At 42.6% G+C, this 22,374-nt stretch overlaps 3 protein-coding genes across 5 annotated transcripts in view; 1 reads left to right on the top strand and 2 right to left on the bottom strand.

Annotated features, from left to right (window-relative positions):
- Positions 1-9,592, top strand: part of epha2b (eph receptor A2 b) — a 29,764-nt gene extending 20,172 nt beyond the window's left edge. The window contains 11 exon segments of the mRNA XM_052058583.1: positions 2,836-3,007; positions 3,094-3,193; positions 4,182-4,237; positions 4,321-4,446; positions 4,992-5,177; positions 5,243-5,304; positions 5,835-6,044; positions 6,127-6,276; positions 6,359-6,552; positions 8,119-8,274; positions 9,251-9,592. Of these exon segments, the coding sequence (XP_051914543.1) occupies positions 2,836-3,007; positions 3,094-3,193; positions 4,182-4,237; positions 4,321-4,446; positions 4,992-5,177; positions 5,243-5,304; positions 5,835-6,044; positions 6,127-6,276; positions 6,359-6,552; positions 8,119-8,274; positions 9,251-9,359 (1,521 nt within the window). The 3' untranslated portion in view covers positions 9,360-9,592.
- Positions 1-22,374, bottom strand: part of LOC127596313 (uncharacterized) — a 747,551-nt gene that overhangs the window by 71,775 nt on the left and 653,402 nt on the right. The window lies entirely within an intron of this gene.
- On the bottom strand, positions 16,247-21,915 carry hspb7 (heat shock protein family, member 7 (cardiovascular)). The gene is made up of 3 exons (XM_052058634.1): positions 21,589-21,915; positions 17,274-17,398; positions 16,247-16,534 (listed from the first exon to the last, which is right to left on the bottom strand). Exons 1-3 carry the CDS (start codon positions 21,749-21,751, stop codon positions 16,355-16,357), a joined length of 468 nt encoding a protein of 155 aa, XP_051914594.1. The 5' UTR covers positions 21,752-21,915; the 3' UTR covers positions 16,247-16,354.

Here is a 22,374-nt window from a genome sequence, read left to right as displayed (position 1 = left end):
GATGGGATTTGAATGTGGGAAGAGAATCAGTATTTCGAATGTTGGGTGGGAGTGAGTTCCAGAGTTTGGGGGCAGAGCGGCTGAAAGCTCTTTATAACTTGTTTCTGGTTCGTTTTTCAAAGGTTGGAATGTATTTTTATTGGCATATTGTGATTTGTGACAAATGTACAGTACATAATTGAGTAACTTGATGAAAATGAAAATAAAAGCAAGCAATAATTTTTCTGACAAGCTATGCCAAATGGATACATTCACCATATTAGGGGTTAGGATGTAGCAATAGTACACGCATGTCTGCCTCTGCAAACATTCTCTGCGTGGTGAACTCAGTCATTGGGTCAATTTGCAGACACAAAGTAGCTTCAGCATTCATATCCTGTGTTTCAGTGACTGTAGCAACCCGATTCATTGACATGATTGTCCAAGCGTTCAAATGCAAGCCTTGGCGTAAGCCTTACTGTCTTATGTAACCCAAGAATGGCATTGGGGAAAATAGTCACTGAAACTGACCATTTCTGCAAAAAAGCACATGTTGAAAGAACTTGTTGAACATCATCAACACTCTTTTACTGTGGATATAGTATCATGTCGTTGACATGTTCGTCCCACCATTCTAATGCAAGAATGGGAGTGGTTTCGCTTGTCTAGAAATAAATAAGTGCCAGATCACAGGACATCACTTCAAGAAAGGTTGTGTGCAAGACACTGTCCAGTGACTCAACATGAAAAGAGAAAAAATGACACCAGGTGACCCAGAAGAGTCAGACAAAGGGTCACAGTTATTGACCCAGACTGGAAGGCCAGCCTGGGCAGTACACATTTTCAATACTGGCACCCAATTGAGGAGCTGCCAACAGACGCTGATGATAGTGTGACATTACTGTCATAAGGTCATCTTCACCACCTCATCTCATCAGCGACCAGGAGGAGAGGAAAGAAAGCCACAGGGAGGAGAGGAGAGCAGGCCAGCCGAGGATTTGGGCACAGGCAGATAGTGAGCCAATCCAGATTTCAGAAAAAATATATTTGCCTGCCCAAACAAAGTGAAGACACCTTTCACTTACTACCAAACAATCTTCACGGATGAGATAAAAAGACTTATCTTGTACCGCGCCAATCTATATTCTCCTCAAGACATGGGATTTTCAATCAACACAACCCTTGCAGCGATGGAACACTTCCTGGTTGTGCTACTATTCATGGGACGTTTTGAATTTCCTGTCATTGAAGACTGACTACTGAGCCATGGCATCAAGCTTCCCGTGACTGCAGAACTCATGCCATTAAATCGCATCAAGATGCTATGTCGTTTCATCTATTTCAATGACGACCAGCAAGTCGTAGGGAGCTGCGATCTTTTCACATTACTTTCAAGCAGTCAGTAGATGAGATCATGGTTTCTTCCAAAGTGACCAGAGCAGGAAATCTGCGTCAGTTCATCTGAAACAAACCTTGTTTCGGCTTCAAGATCTACAGTTGGGCCAATACCACTGGAATCATCCATGACCTGCTATGTTGTTCAACATAACTTAGTGGGGAAGAAACTAAGGTTCTGCTGGGAACCAAAGTGGTGCAGACCCAAGAATGTCTGCTGTCTATGGCGAACAAATTCTTCACCAGTTACACTCTGCTCAAGGAAATGGATGGTCTCCTGGCATGAAATGCATCGGCACACCTCGTTAAAATCACACTGCTCGAGCTCCCTTGATGAAGGACAATGAACTGAAGAAGAAAGGGCAAGGAGCAGTTGACTACACATCATTAGAAGGGATTGCTGCCGTCAGATTGAATGACAAGACAAGTGTGTGAACCTCCGGAATAACACGGTGGGAGTTCAATCTACAATGAAGGCCAAGCGAAGGGACGAGGATACCAAAGCGAAGGGTGGCGTGCCGCGTCCAGGCGTGATTAACAACCTACAACGAGCACATGGGTGGCATTGGTTTTTCAGATATGCTTACCCCAACTCGACAAGACTCCCCCAAAATCAAAAAAGGTGGTACTGTCCAATCTTTAGACACGCCCTTGACCTTTCTATCTCAAACGCGTGGCTGATGTACAAGAGAGACTGCAGCCTGCCGAAAAAGAAGCCAAAGCCTCTAAAAAAGTTCAAACTCCGGGTTACTTACCGTTTCCTAAATGTTAGGAAAACAACAATGGTTGGACGACCTTCTTCCCTCTTACCGGCAGAACTGAAGAGATGATTTCGTAACACAGTCGCTCATCCACTGCAGGATGTCCGTAATGACAAAACGGTACATTTGCCAGTCCACAGTGATGTCAGAGGTCGGTGTCTGTCCTGTGCAAAGGGTCAGAGAAGATGGAAGCATGGGAAATGTAAAATCTTCCTGTGTCTGAAGGCAAGCAATTCATGCTTTGCAGCTTACCATAACAAGGACACTTGAAGTTGTTTGAATCCTCGCGCAATGTTCATGGTATTGCTATTTTATGACGCATTTCTTTGGCTGTTTATTGTTTGTGGCTAAGTGAACATGACTGATGTGAAAATCTCTTTTGAAATTGTCAATAAATATTCCCCAAAACAAGATTCCACATGACTCAACATATTTTGTATCCAAAAGGCATTTTGTCAGAGTTTGGCCAGTGATTCTGTTTGGCATGTTTTTTTAAAAAAATAAAATCTACAATTTTATTTAATTGTATTTTAATGGACGGGGTTTTTTTTTGTTATTTGTGTCCCAAATAACCAGGAAATGCAAAGATTTTTTTACAATGAGAATTCCTTCGTCCGGCCATTCAAGGGTTCAGTGGACAAACGGTGTTGATATCTTGTGAAACCGGAGTGGGCTTACTTGAAATACTCTGTCCTCTCAGGATGACAATCTGGACGTGACCACCTACACAGTGCTGATACTGGAGAAGAGTTCTGTGCAGATCAGCGATCTGGCCCCAGGCACGGCCTACCTGTTCAGGGTGCAGGCCCTCAGGAGCGACGGCAGTCCTGGGGACTCCAGTGTAGAGGAACAGTTTGAAACCTCTTCTGCAGGTAAACAGGAGAACCAATCAGGCCACTCTTGACACGTTTGGAACATCGCAGCTGTAATTGATGCGTCTATGCTTGCCTTTTTACAGAACCGTTGACTCAGAGCAACCCTGCGCTCATTTTCGGCGTGCCAGTCGCAGGCGCGGCCGTGTTGTTTATACTGCTCCTGGTCGTCTTCCTCCGCAGACGGTCAGTAAGCACTCCTCTTCCTCGACGGGGCCTCCAAATGGCCTTCGCATTCAATCCGTCATCACCTCTTCTTTTTTGCCTCTGTCAATTTTCTGAGTCTCAATATGTTCTAACTCTCAAGGGAACAAAACAAAATTGTTTCACATTCATTGATTCAATGCTTGACATTGTCAGGGCCTTTGAAAGGAAATGTGTCCAAAGTGCTGTATTGTCGTGACAAAAGGGATGGGCCTCTTGCTTCAATGCGTTTATGTCTTGTAATGCTGAGCTGAAACGTTCCGATGGCAGCCTGTTTAATCGTCACTCCTTTGATTCAATTGGCTCATCAAGCACGGCACATCATTAGCGCGGATCAAAGAGGTCCTTTGCCAAAGCCATGACAAAGGTTGCTATGTGCTATTGATATTAAAGCAGCCCTGTTGCATGAGGAAGTGCAAGATGCAACCTCACCCACTCACGCAGCCTTCATGTTGGAATTTTGAGGCAATTAGTGTGTGTGTGTGTGTGTGTGTGTGTGTCAGTGTCATGAAATACAGCTGAAATACAGTACAATGGAATGATAATATTTGCACAAAACTACACATTTTAACACCCCGTGCAGCCCCTGGCGTCACTGTCATGTTTATATATGAACAATTACATATTATGTAATATTTGCAATTATTGTTAGGCATCCCAGAAGGTTCAGAGACTCTAGATTGGTGGGAGGGATGTGCTTGTGTCTTTTATCATTTGTTTGGTGAAGCACTTCGTGTTGCTCTGTATGAAAGTGCAATACAAAGGTTTGAACATTTTTTAATCAATCATACATTTTCTATTGAGTGACCTTGCAGTGACCGCTTCAAGAACCACTTTTTTGTTGTTGTAAAAATCATTAGTTTTCTAAATGAATCACAGTTTTGAGGGGGGCCCTCAAACAGGCACAAAAACACCAAACTTTGCACTCACTGAAGTGGTGGGATATAAAAGTGTGTGTCTTGTCATTCAGGAAAAGAAACTCTCATACCAGACATGGACCGGAAGACGCCTACTTCTCCAGCCCAGGTACCTGTGGGGGAAAAAAGTCTAATTTCTTTCTCCTCATTTCCTTCATCTGACTTAATCCTTGTTGTTGTCTGACGCCACAGAGCAACTAAAGCCCCTGAAGACCTACGTGGACCCACACACCTACGAGGACCCCAACACGGCTGTACTGAAGTTTGCAACCGAAATCCATCCCAGCCACATCAGCAAACAGAAAGTCATTGGAGCCGGTGAGTGACAGCCTGCCAAGCGTGCTGAGAGATGTTACAATCCCCAGTGAGGCTGTTTACACAGCACATTTTCCACAACTTAACCTGTTGATTGACAGCAGTTTAGTTCGGTAAGATGAACATCTACCTGACCTGTTGTAGCAAATTTTTCCAAGTTGTGATACTGTACATTGGCACCTTACAAATCTCCCATGCATGAGATGTTTATTCAAGTGGGAGCCCTTTTTTTCCTTCCCATACACCCCCCTCCCCTTACTCTGGTTCCCATGACTGTACCCCCTCCCTGCCTTTCTCCTCATGTGACAGCTGATTCCCATACTCCCATACCACAGGCCACCCGCTGCTTAAGCAACACCAAACCTTGAACACACCTCTGGGGGAGAGCCTCGGGCCAAACAGCCACACACCTTTTTTTTTTTTTTGCTTCGTTCTGTTTCACACAAAGAAATCCTCCACAGGCCGAAATTCAAAACGCCAGAGCACACGTCCATCTGACATAGTCGTGTTTGACTTTGTTAATATAACATTGCTGTTGTGTCTTACAGGAGAATTTGGTGAGGTATATCGTGGTAGTCTGAAGGCCCCAGGTAGGACAGAGGTTGCCGTAGCCATCAAAACACTGAAGCCAGGCTACTCAGAGAAACAGAGGCAGGACTTTCTGGGCGAGGCTTCGATAATGGGCCAATTCTCCCACCAGAACATCATCCGCCTCGAGGGGGTGGTCACCAAATGTAAGGACTTTGCAATTGAAATGTCATATCACCTGGTTCTTAACACGTTTTATGTTGATGTGCAGTCAAACACGCCATGATTGTGACGGAGTACATGGAGAATGGAGCACTGGACAGATACCTCAGGGTGAGTTCACACAAATTCAACTCTGACAAATACTGGACACATAGTACAAATCTTGATTTGGGGCTGGTCCCCGTCCTATGGGTGCTCATTTGCATTTACATTGTGTGTGTGTGTGTGTGTGTGTGTGTGTGTACAAAATGGGTGTTTATATGAATGGACTGAACAAAGCAGTCGTCGAGAGAATCGAAGCCACCGGAGGCCATTTTATGTTACCATTCGAGAAACCCACTTAACTGGAAGACAATGATTTCTCAGTGGTGTTTTCACATTATTTTCTGTCTTTATGGCAAAAATGTCACCCGGTGTTAACTGAGATCGCCTCCAGCACGCACCACGACCCTGTTCGGGATAAGCGGGGTTGAAAATGGATGGATGGAAAACGTAACATAATAACTTTATTAAATCACAATTAGAAGAACACAAGTACCCATTAAGTATAATCTCTTATGTGCTCAAACATTTACACATTCCTGGAGTGATTAGCTTCAACTGTGCTATGGAGCTGATAATTTTTTTTTTCTTGCCGTCAGGACCGTGACGGCGAGATTTCCTCCTTCCAGCTGGTGGGCATGCTACGTGGCATCGCCGCGGGCATGAAGTACCTCTCTGATATGAGCTACGTCCACCGCGACCTGGCTGCTCGCAACATCCTAGTCAATAACACTCTAGAGTGTAAAGTGTCCGACTTCGGCTTATCGCGAGTGCTGGAAGATGATCCTGAGGGGACCTACACCACAAGTGTGAGTAGACGCACGATGGATAGTTTGGACCCTTCACTTTATAGGCATGTCTAGATGCATTTGGCGCCTTTTTATTGAACAGGGAGGAAAGATCCCCATCCGCTGGACAGCTCCGGAAGCAATTGCATACAGGAAGTTCACATCAGCGAGCGACGTGTGGAGTTTTGGCATTGTTATGTGGGAAGTGATGGCGTTTGGCGAAAGGCCCTACTGGGACATGAGTAATCACGAGGTGAGATTTTTGGTTTCGCTGGCACATTGCTCCAATGTTTACTGGCTGCTTATTAACAGGGCTCCTGTTATATTGTCTGCAGGTGATGAAGGCTATCAACGAGGCTTTTAGGCTGCCTGCGCCCATGGATTGTCCCTCGGCCGTTTACCAGCTCATGCTGCAATGCTGGCTCCAGGACCGCTCCAAGAGGCCGCGTTTCGGGGACATTGTCAATCTATTGGACAAACTGCTGCGGAGTCCAGACTCCCTCAAGGCCATTGCCGACTTTGACCCACGGTAACCTTTATCCAACTAGCTCATCAAAGTATAGAGCGCCAGACACGGGGATAAACAAAAAGTTGTGACCACAATATACAAGGTATGTCTAAAAAGTTTCAGGATTGGTGTCACAAAAGACACGTTTCAAAACCAACAACAAACTACAAGTTTCCCCCTTTAATGTGGGCTACTAAACTGCTCATAATGCCGTGGATGTCTGAAAGTTCCTGTTTGAGAGAATATCGCCATGCTGGAGTAACCTCCCGACTCACCTGACCTGGCTCCATGTTATTATTCCTGTTTCTCAAGCTCAAGCAAGTCATCAGGGAAATCAGTTTTGAAGACCTGGATGATGTATCAAGATAGCCGTGACAACGGGAGAATACACAGAGAATACGGGAAGAATTCTTCGAGAACGACTTTGAAGGGATAAAACTTTTGGATTTGAAATATATCTTTTGTGATACCAGTCCTGGAACGTTTTGGACACACCTCATATGTACTAGTTACTTTGTGGACCCAAAGTAGCAGCACTACACATTTGGGTTAGCAAATCGGGAGCACCTTCTCTTGAAATGGTACACATTCAAAAATGCTGGGTTGTTGTAAATTTTTAGCAGATTGTGTTAGTTTTACCCAAAATTGAGTTGATTATTTCGACCCGCCAAATTGTTTAAAAGATTGGATGTGGGCAGGCCAAAGAGCTGAAGCTGGTTCCCATTTGTGTTCTGAAGTTGAAGTAAATTGAACGTGACATTCTGAAGAAAAAAAACATTGGTGGTGCTTGGATGAATCCGACTTTGGACACAGGGATCAGGATTCAAATCTCACTCAGGACAGACAGCTGACAAGATCAGGAAGGGCATCAGGAGTAAAAACTGTGCCAAACATATCTGAATGTGAGTGATTTACTGTGGTGAGCCCTGACAGGTGAAAGTTGTCGCTCCTTCTTAGTAAATGTTGGGAGTAAAATGACCATTGTTATTATTATTTTTTTTCAAATAACCACAGCTGTAGTGCAACCAGGTAACCAATTTCTTACTAGCTCTAACTCATCAGTAGAGGTAGGCTCAAAACCTCTGGGTGTAAATAACCCAGAACTGGCTCTGTCCCTTTTGGAACCAGTACTGAGTTACAGATTTCACCCAGATTGGGTTACTTTTGACAAAGTGGTTTTAAGAGTGTAAAAATCCATCCCTCCATCAATTTGATCTTGTTTGAGAAGCACTGAGAGGTGTGTCACATACACCGGTGCACTCAATCAAACTTGATGTCTTACTAGCGGCGACAACACTCCTTGTAGAGAAACACGGACACATAAATGTCTTTGTGTGTGTGTGTGTGTGTGTGTGTGTGTGTGTGTGTGTGTGCGCGCGCAAGAATACAAATGTTTTTTTTTTCTTTTTGTGACAGTAGCAGGGGCATAAGGCCAGCTTTGTCATATCTCAATCGTCACTTTTCCCATGGCTGCGCCAACTGGTTTTCATCACACAGTGTCTTCCCGCACTGTTATTAAATTCGTCACACATCTGCCTTATTAGTATTATTCTTATTTTAATAATGGTGGTGATTCTCCTCCTACAGCGTATCAATCCGCTTGCCCAGTGTGAGCGGGTCAGACGGCTCGCCCTTCAGGTCGGTGTCCGAGTGGCTGGAATCCATAAAGATGAGCCAATACAGTGACAACTTCAGCTGCGCCGGCATCGTCAGCATGGACCAAGTCCTGCAGATGAAGAACGAGTACGTTTGGCCCGTGCTCACATTTGCTGACGCCACGTATTCCTTTTATATGATTGTGTTTTTTGGTTTTGCTCGATACCTTTGATTCCAAGAGTCATTTTTTTTCTCCCAACGGGACATCTGTTCTTGACTTTGTGCAAGCAGCTTCTAGAATCTGCAAAATCATTAATATCCTCCAGCCTCAGTCAGAACTTGTCAAATGCTAGTTATGGAAAAAGTACGAAAAAAGATGTGGCTTTCTTTTTGAGGCCACGCCGCTTCTTCTTTCTCTCATCCCTCCATTTGCCCACACACTTTGCCCGGAGCGGCACTTTTGCAAACCCTCAAAAAGTCACTTTTGCCTGATGAGGACCAAATACTTCGTGTGGCTTTTTATTTTTTTTTTAAGTGAAGAGAATATTCTCAAAGAAATTGAAGGCGTAAGAGGAGTTGAGTCTTATCTTCCCACATGTATCGCAACACTTAGAAGAGGGCAATTGAATGAATTGGCCCAAACGTTTGGAGAAAAGACTTAGTCAAGCACATCATATCTGCTTGTTTGGGACAATCATGAGGCCCAGAGCTTTTTCCGAGCAGGCGAGCAGCCAAAAGGAAGCCGCAAAAGGCGGCATCTTCCCTGCCTGCCGCGTGCCGTTCACATTTTAACCGGCTGTGATTTGCGGAGATTGGGAAGCAGATGACAAAATCCTTTCAAGTGTTTGTCGCGGAGTATGCTGTGATTGCGTGATTCCATCTGCAAGCACTCTGAAGGCCACGGGCAACCAAGTGAATCGATTGTTAAATTATTAAAGCCGCTAATGAAGGCTTTGACTTAAGTGCTGTCCTTTCATGTTGATACGTTTCACCCGCTCCACATGAATGGAGTGCAAGCGGATATTTAATGACTTCAAGGCACCGGAGAGTGAAGTGTTGGAAAGAGGCCCAGAGTGCAAACGCTCAAGAAATGCCATGTCTCTCTCTTGTCTCTCTGTCACAGGGACATTAAGAAGATCGGGGTGAGGCTGCCTGGCCATTTGAAAAGAATCGCCTACAGCATTTTGGGCTTAAAGGACCAGACCAGCACCCTGAGCGTGTTCGCAGTGTGAACGCCATCACAAAGGGATTTGAAATCAAGCACTGAAGCAGAGAACCCTTTGGACTCCCAAATGAGCTGGAGCGATAGCGCAGGGACGGACGACGCAAGCAAAAACAAACATCCTGTACGCTTTTTGACGCTCGTATCAACAAAGACAGCACAGCAAACATCAGCGAGCAATGGTGGAAATACTCAAGTAGACTCCAGTACTCAGTCCTGTTTAAAAAGGAAAAAAAAAAGAAACCGCACTCGTGGGAATGGTTTCACATATGTGGAGCAAACGCACAAGGTGTGGCAGTGTGGGCGGAGAGAGCGATAAAGGAGTCCAGCTTCCATTTCCTGTTCAACCGGCGAGGACGCTCGAAATGAGCTCCTCGTGGCCCCGAACCAAACTAAGCTATAATGTTGTAAGCAAAAAGTGAGGCTTATGTATGAGGTACTCTGTAAATAATCCATTTTTTTTCTTTTGATTTGGGAGTTCACCCAAACCACTGGGATTAAAAAAAATTCTAATGTAGCACTTCCTTTGAAAATATTGCGGTTTTGGTTTGTGTAGAAGGGACGGGAAATGACTCGTTTTGCTTTTAGAAATGAAAAGCAATGGTGCCATTGAGAAGGCACTCTATCTGATCTGCCGGTAATGAAGATGGAGTGGGTTGCCAGAATAGAAAAAAAAAAAAAAGATGTCTGGAGGAAATGTCAGGCTTGTCGTGGCTGAGATGATTTCTGACTAAATAATAGTTCCAACGCCTCGACTATTTTTGTAAACTACACTTAATCATGTGCTATTCTGGAGGACACGGGGAAGAAATGCTTTGACAATGAAGTGCGAGATTTTTAAGTGCCTGTATTGACTTTCTTTTTTAATTGATGACTGCAAATTGTTATGTTACTGGTGTACACCTTTTTTGACTTGAATTCTTCAAATGATCTTTTTGTAGATGATAGATGTAGCTTTGGAAAAATGAATTCTTTTTGTTTCACATTTTATATGGGGTCACTTAAGAGATCTTTTTGTACAATTTCCACTATTTCTATCCAAAGCCATTTTAGCTGCCTTTCCCAAAATGATCATTCATCAAAGACATAATGCATTCGTTTCTGACTTTTTCAAAATGTATTTAATAGTCTATTTATTTTGTACTTTTATTTATTCGTCCTGATAAAACACTGAGCTTGGATTAGAATTGAAGGTGGCTCCGTCATTTAAAAAAAAAAAAAAAAAAGCTGCGTCCCTTTTATAACTGAAATATTCAAAGTTCAGTTTGCTTTCATGCATTTGTGGAGCAATAAAGTTTTGAATGCTGATTTTTGACACACAATGCTGTCCCTGTGCTTGTGAAACATAATCAGCATTTGCATGGTACAGTATATGCAGTACATAGAATTACAACCCTGCACAATGAGAGTCATGACAGTTGGGTCATGACACAGAAAATAATGGACATATTTGGACAAGAGAAAGACAAAAACCCATTTCTGCAAGCTAATCAAATAAAACAGGAAAAAAAATCTTATCAGAGTTTGTGATACCAAGTCTGAATCAAAAACAAAGTCATAATGATGACCTAGTTTCTCATTATGAAATACAGTAGTATTTACAATTTTTTTCTTTCAGAGCTAGTATTTCATCTATATGACTTCGTATGTCATAACCGTGAAACAAAAAAGTTTTCATTTACACTAGTCAGCGAGTCGACGGCGCGATGCAGTTTCGGCTTGCTAGCAAGCTTGCGAATCAATACAACTCAATCAACTTTACTGACGAAATAGACAAACAAAGGTGCTCAAAAAAACATTTTGAAAAGAGAGCGCCTGTCTCCCAAATGTTGACTTATCACAAGTAGGCCGACAGTGTAAGCCAACTGCATTTAAGTATGTATGGAGGAGCTCTTTTTAAACCGGGGAACATGCACTGGTCTCCGTGCAATATTAAAAAAAAAATTGCCAAAACATGCAATACATTATGATTATTGTCAAGTTTAATGTTATAGTTGTCCGCCACTAATAATAGACCCCCCGCTCCCTTTGACTTAGTCTCACTTTTTATATATTATTGCCTCTATTAAAACCCAGATACCGCAAATTATGATCCAAACTCTTGAACGTGATTTAAAACTCATGCCCATATTTGGCACTGGTTGCGAAACAACCCGACAGGAAGTTGCCTGGTACATTTTCCCAACGGTTTATGCAGAAAAGAGGCAAGGGGTCAGTAATATATTTTTGTTTCAATGGAAATCTCTGGTTTTGCTCATCCAACTCTAATGGCGTGGCGGGATCTGGGAGAATTTCGGCTGGTCTGTGATCTATGAAGACCGCTACAAGCTGTACTGCACTTCAGTCTCTTTATTACCATGACACGACGTTTAGTCGTTCGGGCTGTTTTTACTGGAGAACTCCGCCCAAATCCTTGCCGTTTACCCTAAAACCACTTGGCTAACATCTATCTCTCCTACTGGGTGTGCTGAGATGTCACCAGATCGTGCTGCGCCCATTATTGAACTTTTTTTTTTCAAGCACCCAACTTTAGCGCCATCAGCATGCTCTGTCTGTCTCTTGCACCGCAGCGCCACATAGGCAATGAATTTGTTGGGTGTGCTCACGTGCTTTTACAGATGATATGATTTTGAAATGGTGCTCTTTCTAATTCGGAATCTAGAGTAAGGGTTTTACATGCAACCACTCCGAGTGTACATTTTTTACAGAGCTTCTTATATTCATCATATTCTAAAAGCACATGCACAAAAAACAAATAAATAAATACATCGACCTGTTGGGAAAAAGCATTTGCGTAGTGTTAGACTCCACTAACTACAAGCTGTCAGTAGCTCCTTTTTGCAGAGGACACACACGTTGCCAACATTGTCATGTTTAGGCGGAATATTTGACTTTTTTTTTTTCCACAAGGTCGTTCAGCGTTATCACGCTTTCCGTCACCTTCAAAATGATTGATGCAAGTGACATAGGCTTTAAATACATTCTTCAGATAAGAAAAGAGGAATGTCAATGTTTAAGTATTCAATTCATCTGTAAAAAAAGGAGCCTGGGAACTGAGATTTGTCACTAAGTCTGAGGCGAGTCATTGTCCTTGACTTCCAGCTGGCTGTGTGTTCTCGCCCCCCTCCGACCAATAGAAGGCCTCAAAATAGTCGCGGCTTTGTGTGGCCGCCTTTAAACGAAGAGAGACATTTTCCATCCATTCTCTCACGGCGGTGGATTTTTTTTTTCCAGTGCGAGATGGAAAAAGAGAGGCAAAGAGACTGCTGATTGTACTCATTGGTTTTATGCAAATCCACACGTGATCATGTCCAAAGCAAGCGTCAGCCGGCGGAGTTGGGCTTGATGTCCCTGTCGTCAGTCATAATGTGATTATCCAGGCTCTGCGGGGGCGGAATGTCAGCAAGTTTGCATCTTGTCATTAAGGACTGTAAATAACAGGCATGCCTGGGGCGCAGGAGAGGAGGCAGGCCCGGTGGTGTTGGTGAAGCTGGCAACGGGGTTTAGTTGGAGATTGGAGCCATGCTCAAGGTTTACACGAGGTCACATTAGCATGTTTGGCCATTGTGCCCACAGCGTGGGGACTCAGTTCTTCTCGCTGCTTCTTCCACTTCTTTTGCGCAGACCAGATGAGAATGACGGAAAGCTAATTTTTTTTACGTCCCACTTCTTCCTCTTTGTCATGCAAGGGAAAAAAAAGAAAAGAGAAAAACGCAAGCACTGTGGAATTTACATCCTGCCTAACTTTAGCTTTGGGTTCCTGACCAGAAAACACATCCTCCAATTTTTGTCTATATTGGTCTTCCTGCGTCTCTCCTTATGGGATTTTGCACATAATTCCCCCTCCGAGCTCCACAGTGTGACTCAATTGGAAGATTTTATGCCCAGGAGTAAGATGACGCGCATTTCAAAAGCTACCATTTGAAACAAGTTGTTGGACTTAAACTAGATTCAACTTTGGCCACGTGGTGTCAAAAAGGAATGAATTGTTTCCCTTGAATTTCCCAAAACTTAGCTGCTTTATGCCACGTGAGATAAGGACATTACATTCAGAGTGAACCAGGGATGACTTTAAATGCCAAACTTTTACTTCGAGCTTCTACAATTTTAGAGCTTAAATGACAATGCAGACATCGTGATTTTTCTTTTCTTTTTTTTTCTTTTTTTGTGACGTGAGTACATTTTTGTGGTTCCAAGTTCAAGTTAATCCTTTTTATTTTGGATATTCTGAGTTAATATAAAATTACCAACTATGAGGCTTATTTTGGAAAAAAAATAAAATAAAAATTCTCTATGCTTATGCAACCAAATTGAGTGTACAACATTAATTTCCAAACCAAAAATCAAATCATCCAAATGATATTTCATGGATCATTTTTGTAGCAGACTATGAGGTCATCAAAGGTCAAATGGGTATAATCTAAAATGTTTTAAAAATACATAGTGAATCATTATTCTTTTTAAATTCATTACATACAGATTTAGCACATAATTGTGAAACTCCACATTTGAGTGGGTTTTACTCGCATGGGTCCGACGTCCTTTGCACATCTGCAAACTTCCAAGAATCAAAAGTTCGTCGAACATTTTTTCTATTCTCGTCAAAACAAAGACTGCCAGTACTGTGTTATGATTCTATTTATTGTAGTCAGCAGGATGTCCCTCTCCAAAGTGGGTGGATTTTCTTTCCTTACTTTTCAGTGCCCCCCCCCCCCCCCCCCACCTCCACCCTTCATTTCCGCCTGTCTGCATATGTTGTGGAGGCCATTAATCGTCCTGTGCACAACATGCACCCCAGCAGATAATTACCGTCATTAAAGCAATTAGAGAGCACATGGAGGGTAGGTTTTAGTTAGACCCCGAGGCTTCGCTCTCCTCCATCAGGAGAGCTAAGGTGGTCCACACACAAAAAAATAAGAGAAGGTAGTGAATTGGAAAAAGGCACTTCCGGTTGGTGTCTCCTTCACAGACCTTGCCAGTTTTTTGACCAGAAGCATTAGCCAGCAAAAGTCCTTCCCGCTCTCACGTCCTCGGAAGACTATTTTGGTGCTTCAGCAGATGGGAGGGAAGCAGACGGTGGTTTTGCAGCATTTATACACACACACACACATGCATCATCACGCCTGTCATGTCATGTGAGCCTTAGCCTAATATTAAGCTCTCATTGTGTCTGCCACTGTGGGAGTCCTCGCAGATGCAAACGATTGAATAAGTGAAACAAGCGTCACATGTGCGCACAAGCCGCAGAAACCCCCGGCGCTTTTCCTCGCCGGGCTGGAGGATAAAACTGTTGTCCGTTGCTCTGCCTTTTCGGGACTTTTCCCAGGATTCCGCCTGTTGCCCTTGGCTCACGTGCGCAAAGAAAATAAGAAGGAAGGCCAATGAGCCTCTGTGACAGGTTGTCTCGAAAAGGATATTCAAAATGAAACTGGTGGTTTGTAGATGAGATCATGTTTACGTTCAGATCCAAGATAAAGGGTTTTTAGGTCAATGTTAATACGGTCAACAATTGTCAGGACATAAAGGTCAGTCAGTGTCAAACCATAAAAGTCGACTACAGGCAATGTGTGCTTTTCTTTCTTTTTCATTTTTTTCTTTCATGGTTTCAATTTTCATTGAGATCTGATACAAGCACTTCATGAAAGTGTTTCTGCGTGGCTGTTTTAGAGTGCCTTGTCATCCTACGACCCGTGTGTTTATTTTTGCAGATCAAATGTAGTAGGCCAATGGCTTGATTTTTGTTTTATTTTCATTTCATGTACTCTGCAATTATTTTAATCAATCAAATTTGTCAGGCTTGTTAACAATTCTCTTCTCTTTGGTAAGTCAAATTTAGAAGAAATCTATCATCACTTCATATATCAGGCCTACTCCATATATACTTCTAATATATTTTTATTCATCATGCATTTACCTGTATGAATTTACCTGTAAATTCACAGATACAAATTCATGCAGTTTTTCATAGAGCCATCATTTACAAACTCTATGATATTCATTCATTCATCTGTCTTTTTTGCCGTTTCTTAAAGTAGAGCCATCCATTTATGAACAACGAACTTCGAACGAACGAACGAATTTACAGTACTGTGCTGCTGAGCTGGCACCATAAAGGTTTTTATTTTTAATGGGACGATTAAACAAGACCCCCCCCCCCACACCCCCAAGAAAAAAATAGAGAAACATGGTAATTCAAACATTGCATTTTAAAACTCAAATTAAGTCTTGTAGGTTACAGTCCCAAAGTCAATTTTTCTTAACTTTTTTGGAGCTATTTTCAAACACTAGTGCCTCCCCCTGCTGGCCATGATATAGAAGTCATGTTTTTTAGACAGTACGCAAGAGGTCCTCGCGCGATGCTTTTGGTATTGCCTTTTATTACATCATTTTGCTTGATTGTATGGTATAGATTACGGTCAACAAAGTACAATAGACAACATGAAAGTGAAAGTACGTAGTTGGAAAGTAGAACTGCAATTTTGCCATCTTACCACAAGGGGTCAGTCTGGCTCCAAGTAGTTTTGCATATTAAAGGTGTTTTCACACTGCGCTTGTTGTCTTGGTGTTGGCTGCCCTGGAGTATGCTTGCCCACTAAGTGGAAGTTGCATGGATGCTTTGCCCCCTGTTACCTGAATGAGGTGAAACACTGCTAAAAAATGACGCATGTACTACAATAGTAGCCAATGTTAATTTTTACCAAGCAACATTTAAGTAATCCAGTTAAAGTTAATTTGCGATCAAATGTTTTTCTTTTATTTCCTTTCCAGCAGTATTCATACTGAAGCACAGTTGGAAATGATCACTTTTCTCTCAGCAAAAGCATTGTTTATATTGTCAGTATTTGAGTATTTTAGATGAACGGAACATGGTGCTTGGCTCCAAATGACAAAAACACAAAAGTGTGAGACTTTTATTCACACAACTGATAATATCATATTATAACACATGACAAGAATTAATTCCTAGTGCATTATAGAATGGTGTGTATCTCTGTGGATCCTCGCCTAAATCTTAATTTCGGTGCGGAAGGTCTCTGCGTGCTCGTGTTTGGCCGGATGTCGCCGTGCCCGGACCGTGAGCGTCCCCTCGGCTCCAAGAGATGACGTCACAGAGGTGGGGTCGACGTCCTCGGGTAGCTGACACTTATGGGTGAATGTGTTCATCACGGAACCGTCCTGGGCCAACTGTCACTCAGGGAAAAGAACACGTCAGATAAAGCTCAAAATATTAAATAGATTTGTTTTTTGTTTAGTTGATGCAACTACAATTCACTAACATTAGAACTGCATGACTGTCCGTGTTTTATGTTATGTGTCGTGTATTTTACTTTATGTTAACTGTTTTGTTGTCAAAGCGCTATATAAATCAGCATGTATTGTATTGTATCTCCACTCGGGAATGCATTTTTTATGGGTTGGCATTCAGAGTCAGCAGTCCATTTACTTCTCAAAAAGGTAAGTCATTACTTCGAAGCCAAAAATGTCTAAATTCTGGATAGAGAGGACCACTGGTCCGAAAGAGATGCGAAAAAAGTAATCTTTGTCAAACTGAAAAGGCTCCTCCTTGATAGAGGAGGAAGTCTTGCACATCACCTATGGCCTGTGCATGAGTGTTGGACATGTGTCCACCCCAAAAAATTGTGTCATTTCACGGGAATAGTGGCCCGAACGAGCTGTTTTGTTAACAGGTAAATGAGTGACTTGTTAAGTGGTATGCATGCCAGGCAGTGGCAGGAATAGGAACACACCTACAAATTTTGAACTGCAGAAGGTTTTTGTACAAAGGTTTCTTCAACAAACAAGAAAAGTCCATTTGGCCCAATTCAACATTGCGGATTACCATGACCAGGTGGCTGTCAATGTGTTTGATGTTTCTGAATTAAACTGGCCTTCTTTGTGAGCAGCCAAATAACATATTGCAAACCTTTTCCGCGCGGACTTCAATTTGGTTGTTGGACGTGGTGACGATGACATCTTCAGGGGAGAAGTCCCGAACGTCCACTGTGAACTGGTACGAGTCCCCGAGCGCTTTGATCTTGCCACTTCCGCCTGCCCCACCAAAAAAAAATCAATGTTGTTGGGAGTATAAAAAATTGAGCATCTTTATAAATTTTTTTTTTAATACGCTAGATTATTTTCTGTTTGAGTCCCATACTCTGGCATGCTGAGGGCAAACCCACACTAGGCCTTTTGAACTACTGCGATCACATTCAAAATGACATGAGGTACATTAGGCATGCAGGTGTGTATGTGACATCGGCAGTCAAAAATTTTGGGGGGACTATTTGCAGACATATTACAGACTAAACCGTTTTAATCTTCATTCATTTTCAGTTGTGCATTTTCTGCATTGTCAATTTGAAATCAATTCCTGTTTCTTAATTCAGTTAACAGCCATTTTACACCCTCTTGCGGGGGGGGGGGGGGGGGGAATTGAAAAAAATATAAACCTGGGATTGAATGTGTGGCATCTGAAAAGACATCTAAATCTTTCTTGGGTAGCAAATGACTTTAATATATGTTTTTAAAAATTAAAACCGACACTCACCACGGCGAGTGCAAAAGAAAAAAGGAAAACAAACCAGAACAATGCGGAACCGAATATGACAAATGTGCTGTATATGTTTTCTCTGCAGTGCAGATATTCACCTCTTGTGGGTGGGACTGGAATAGTGCTTCAAATGACGATTAAAATAAGGTTAGGATATAATTTGTAGCTCCTAAAAAGCGGAGATTTTCTATCAATAAACCTGGTCAACAGGAAACATATTTATTGAGCCATTTTGGTGAATACAGTACAGCAAACATTTCTGTTGTTGAGACTATGCAAGTAAGGTTGTTGCTGTTTTAAATCTAGTCTAGGTCACAAAATATATGAATAAATTTCCTGAAGCCTCACTGATATTTTTTCTGCCAGCAGAGGATCCACCCCTCCACGCTGAAGGAGTGCATTGATTTCAGAAAGCAGAAGTTCTTCTTTTTTGATGAACATTTATGAGCAAAGCAAAAATAACAAATTAATTTGTTGTTTTTCATATTATAAAGATTTTATTGTACTTTTTTAAGCTACAGAGTCATTGTTGGGAAGTGGTTGAATTTGCACAAAAATGTTTTTCATTTTTATTTTTTGCTCCGATTAAAAAAAAAAAAAGATCAACACGCAAAGTTACTTTAGTTACTCAGTGCTTGAGTAGTTTGTTTCACTGAATGCTTATTTACTCTTACTGAAGTGATTATTTGAAGGACTACTTTTTAATTGAACTTGAATCATATGATTTTAAAGTAACAATACTCTTTTTCATCATCATCAGCGGGCTATTGAGACACAGGTGAGATGACTGATTCTTTTTTGGGGATAGTTTCTAATACTCTGGCATTTTGACGTTTCATCTGATAGACAGTGTATACAAGGAAGTGTATACAATTCAGTGTTACAATGCATACAGTAGATGAGTCGAGCAGGCGTACGTCAGCCGTGATGGAAGCTTGGACAGTGACAGCTGTTTACCCTGGTATGTGATTGTGACCTCAGTCGAGAACTATATGACACACGCACGTGTATTTGTGTGCGCACCGGTAACTGAGCAACCATTTGGTTATGGCTCTTGTGCAGGCGTCATCCAGATAGTCTGTGTCTAAAGTCACTCCGCTGGTGGGCAGTCCGGCATTCTCCAACCTGAGTGTGTGTGTGTGCATGTGTCCATTGTTATGCACTCTGACAGCTCCTGTGCTGCTTCGATATACAGGATGCCAGTCATGGTTCCCGAAACAATTGTGACATTTCGAGAGCACAAATTCCTCTAGAGTCCATTTCAAGGTGATGTGCGCACATGTTTTTAATGGAGGATATTTCTTTCATTAGTAATTGTCAAAACTGAACAAAGAAATCTATCTATCTATCTATCTATCTATCTATCTATCTATCTATCTATCTATCTATCTATCTATCTATCTATCTATCTATCTATCTATCTATCTATCTATCTATCTATCTATCTATCTATCTATCTATCTATCTATCTATCTATCTATCTATCTATCTATCTATCTATCTATCTATCTATCTATCTATCTATCTATCTATCTATCTAGATAACATTTTATTTTTATAGATAGATAGATATAGCTATATATATATATATATATATATATATATATATATATATATATACACACCTCACCTCAGGGAAGTGGTTTAAAAATTTGCTCCGGAGCAAATGCTCGTTTGCGGAGCAGCACCGATGTAAATTTTCACGTGTGAACTCTCCCATTTGCTCCCGAGCAAATGCTCGTTTGCGAGGGGCAGTAGCCTCGCTACGCATGAGAAGAGTTGATTACGTACGGCGAGAAAGCGTTGCTTTCGTGCTCTGTTGGACTTCCGTCATGTGTTTGTTTAATAAACAAACCAGGGGGTCGGAGGTGTGGGGGGGGGGGGGGGGGTACTCCCCATAGTCCCCAAACGTCATCTTTCCTTTTGTAGGAGACTGGACTGTCTCGGAGTTGTTTGTGTAGTTTGTTCCTTTGTTGTGTGTTCACAACCCCCCGCCACCCATATAATTTATTTTGTGATTTCCTCTCTTGATTTTCTGTTTGGCACATTACATGTTTGCTTTTCTGAGTGTCATTGAAGTCATCGTTGATTTACGTTTGGGGGGGGCGGTCACTCTCGAGCTGAAGGCACGGAGACCGAGAAGGAGAAGCATGTGCCTGTACAATAGAGCTAAGATCGGCCCTAAAAAATCAAGCCCGACCCAAACCGGCCCGAGGGTATTTAAGCCCGACCCGGCCCGAGGCCGATCACTTGCAGGTAGCTTGATTTGCAGGCCCGAGCCCGAAGCAAACCCGACATTTCATATTTTATTTGTGAGGACTCTGGAGGAGGAGGCGTGATTTCTGATAACAAGCCCTTCTTTCGGAACGAAATCTAAGTTAAACAAGACTGTATAAACATTTACATCTTTTATATTTCGGTTTCTGAAGAGGTTACATTCACCGACAATTTTCTATCATTGACGGATTTTTTTTAAGAGTGGATGGGCAAAATGTAAGGCCGTCCGTCATTTTGACGGGTTGAAAATTGGGCCGTAAACCACCGCAGCACTACGTCCTTAAGAATCTAGCGCGGCACTATGAGAGAAGCAGAGAGACAAAAAAGAATAATAATGTGTGGATCATAGACAGAGACAGGAAGGAGTTCTTTGAATTGTCATTGCAAGAGTTTAGTACAGTACGTGTTGTGATGAGGCGACCTCTGTTTTTTTTTTTTTTTTTTTTTTTTGGCGAACCACGGTTTCTCTTGGCCAAAACTATTGACGGCCTCGAAAAAAACCAAAGTCAGCGAGAGAGAAGCCCGGCCCGACCCGAACCCGAACCAATTATTGACATTTTAAGCCCGTCGGGCTTCGGCTCATGCGGCCCGATCTTACCTCTACTGTACAGTAGGCACTTGAGTTGTGTAAAAGTTTAAAAAAGAACCAACACGATAGCTCATTTGCTTTCTGTCGTTTTGCTCCGCTGCAGAAACCCCAAGTGGAGCTGCACCAATGCTGCGCCGGTGCTAACACGCTCAGCGGCTTTGTTCGTGTGACGGCTCCACAAAATTTGCTCTGGTGTAAAATATATCACGACAAAATACATCGGTGTAGTGCCTGAGCAAATGTGTGCCGTGTGAACACCCCTATTTCTCCAGCGTGTCTTAATCAGGCTCCTTCCAATGCGGAGGAGCAGCAACTCTACCCCGATGACCAAGCTTCTCACCCTATCTCTGGTCGCTACAGAGACCAAACAGCAAGACCACAAGCAAAGAACCATCCCAACTGGCGAGTCCAGAGGCATTGTCCCTGATGTCCATGCGATGTTGCCAAGGCATGTCAATCAGGACAACTTCATAACATCCAGAGCCTTTAGGAACTCCAGCCGAATCTCATCTGTCCCTTTGACACTGCCAATGAGGAGCTTTTTAAACACCTCACTTACTTGAAACCCAACAATAGGAGAGACTCCCTCAGAGTCCCCAGACAAAAAAAAAATATATATATACTCTCTCTCTCGCTATAATATATATATATATATATATATATAAAGTAGCATAGTTATGGAATGAGTTAAACTTGGTTCTCAAGGCACCACTTTATGGTCGGTCAGATAGTGCAGCTATGAGATACAGTAGCTCTCTTCATCCCACCTGTTGTCTCTGTCTGACATTGTTACCATCATGCTTTCAATTGTCTTTCACTTACTGGAAAAGCCCAAGGTGTCACCCCCAGACCTCATGAAGGGGCTAAAGTCCTCGGAAAACATCCCGTGACTCTTCTCCATGTACGGATTGCTGGAGGAAGACGAGGACGACGTCTGATGGAAACTCCGCTCCGATCGATAGGCAGAAGAGTTGCTCGCACTCATGGATGGCAGAGGTTGCTTGAGGAGGCGGAGGGAAGGGAGAAGGCAGAGGGGCTCACTTCTTCTTCCACACTTTCCAACTAAATGCGACAAGACAAAACTTTATGTCTTTGGTCTCTACTTTGATCTTCTCATAATCAATCTTGACTTGTGTTCGATGAGGTCAATGCATCCTGTTATATTGGCACTCTTTCGCGACCAGCCCCCACCTCCTTTCACCCCATATAAGAAGTGTCGGTCCTTTTGTGGACAGGAAGTGTGCACGTGTGTGATAATGGGCTATTTTTATCAGCACACGACACTGAGCGACTGTGAAGGCTCTGTGCTTGGACAAGTTAATCTAGACCGGCTGCGAGTGAAGTCGTGTGTGTGCGTATGTGATCAGTTGTCATTCCTGCCTCACCATCCCTGAAATAGATTCTCTCTGTTTCTCTCTCTCTCTCTCTCTCTGCCTCTTTCTCTATCTCACTCTGTGTGCGTGTGTGTGTGTGTGTGTGCGTGTGCGTGTGCGCGTGCGCGCATTGTGCTGCACCACCCAACTACAGAGCTATTCAACACGTGGCTCACGAGCCACTTCAGGCTCATTAGTTATGAACTTTTACTTCAGAGGTGTCACATTGTTTAAA

Source organism: Hippocampus zosterae, chromosome 2 (genome assembly GCF_025434085.1).
Source record: "Hippocampus zosterae strain Florida chromosome 2, ASM2543408v3, whole genome shotgun sequence".
In the NCBI taxonomy this organism is placed as follows: Eukaryota; Metazoa; Chordata; class Actinopteri; order Syngnathiformes; family Syngnathidae; genus Hippocampus; species Hippocampus zosterae.
Note: the sequence above shows the minus strand (reverse complement) of the source record. Positions and strands in the feature narration are given on the sequence as shown.

Excerpts from the sequence above, each read along its gene's own strand:
- hspb7 (XM_052058634.1), bottom strand. The coding sequence starts at position 21,751 with ATGAGTGCGAGCAACTCTTCTGCCTATCGATCGGAGCGGAGTTTCCAT. Across the intron at positions 17,399-21,588 it reads TGACACCTTGGGCTTTTCCA|GCGGAAGTGGCAAGATCAAA; the intron begins GTAAGTGAAAGA and ends TTGGTGGGGCAG. Across the intron at positions 16,535-17,273 it reads TTGAAGTCCGCGCGGAAAAG|TTGGCCCAGGACGGTTCCGT; the intron begins GTTTGCAATATG and ends CCTGAGTGACAG.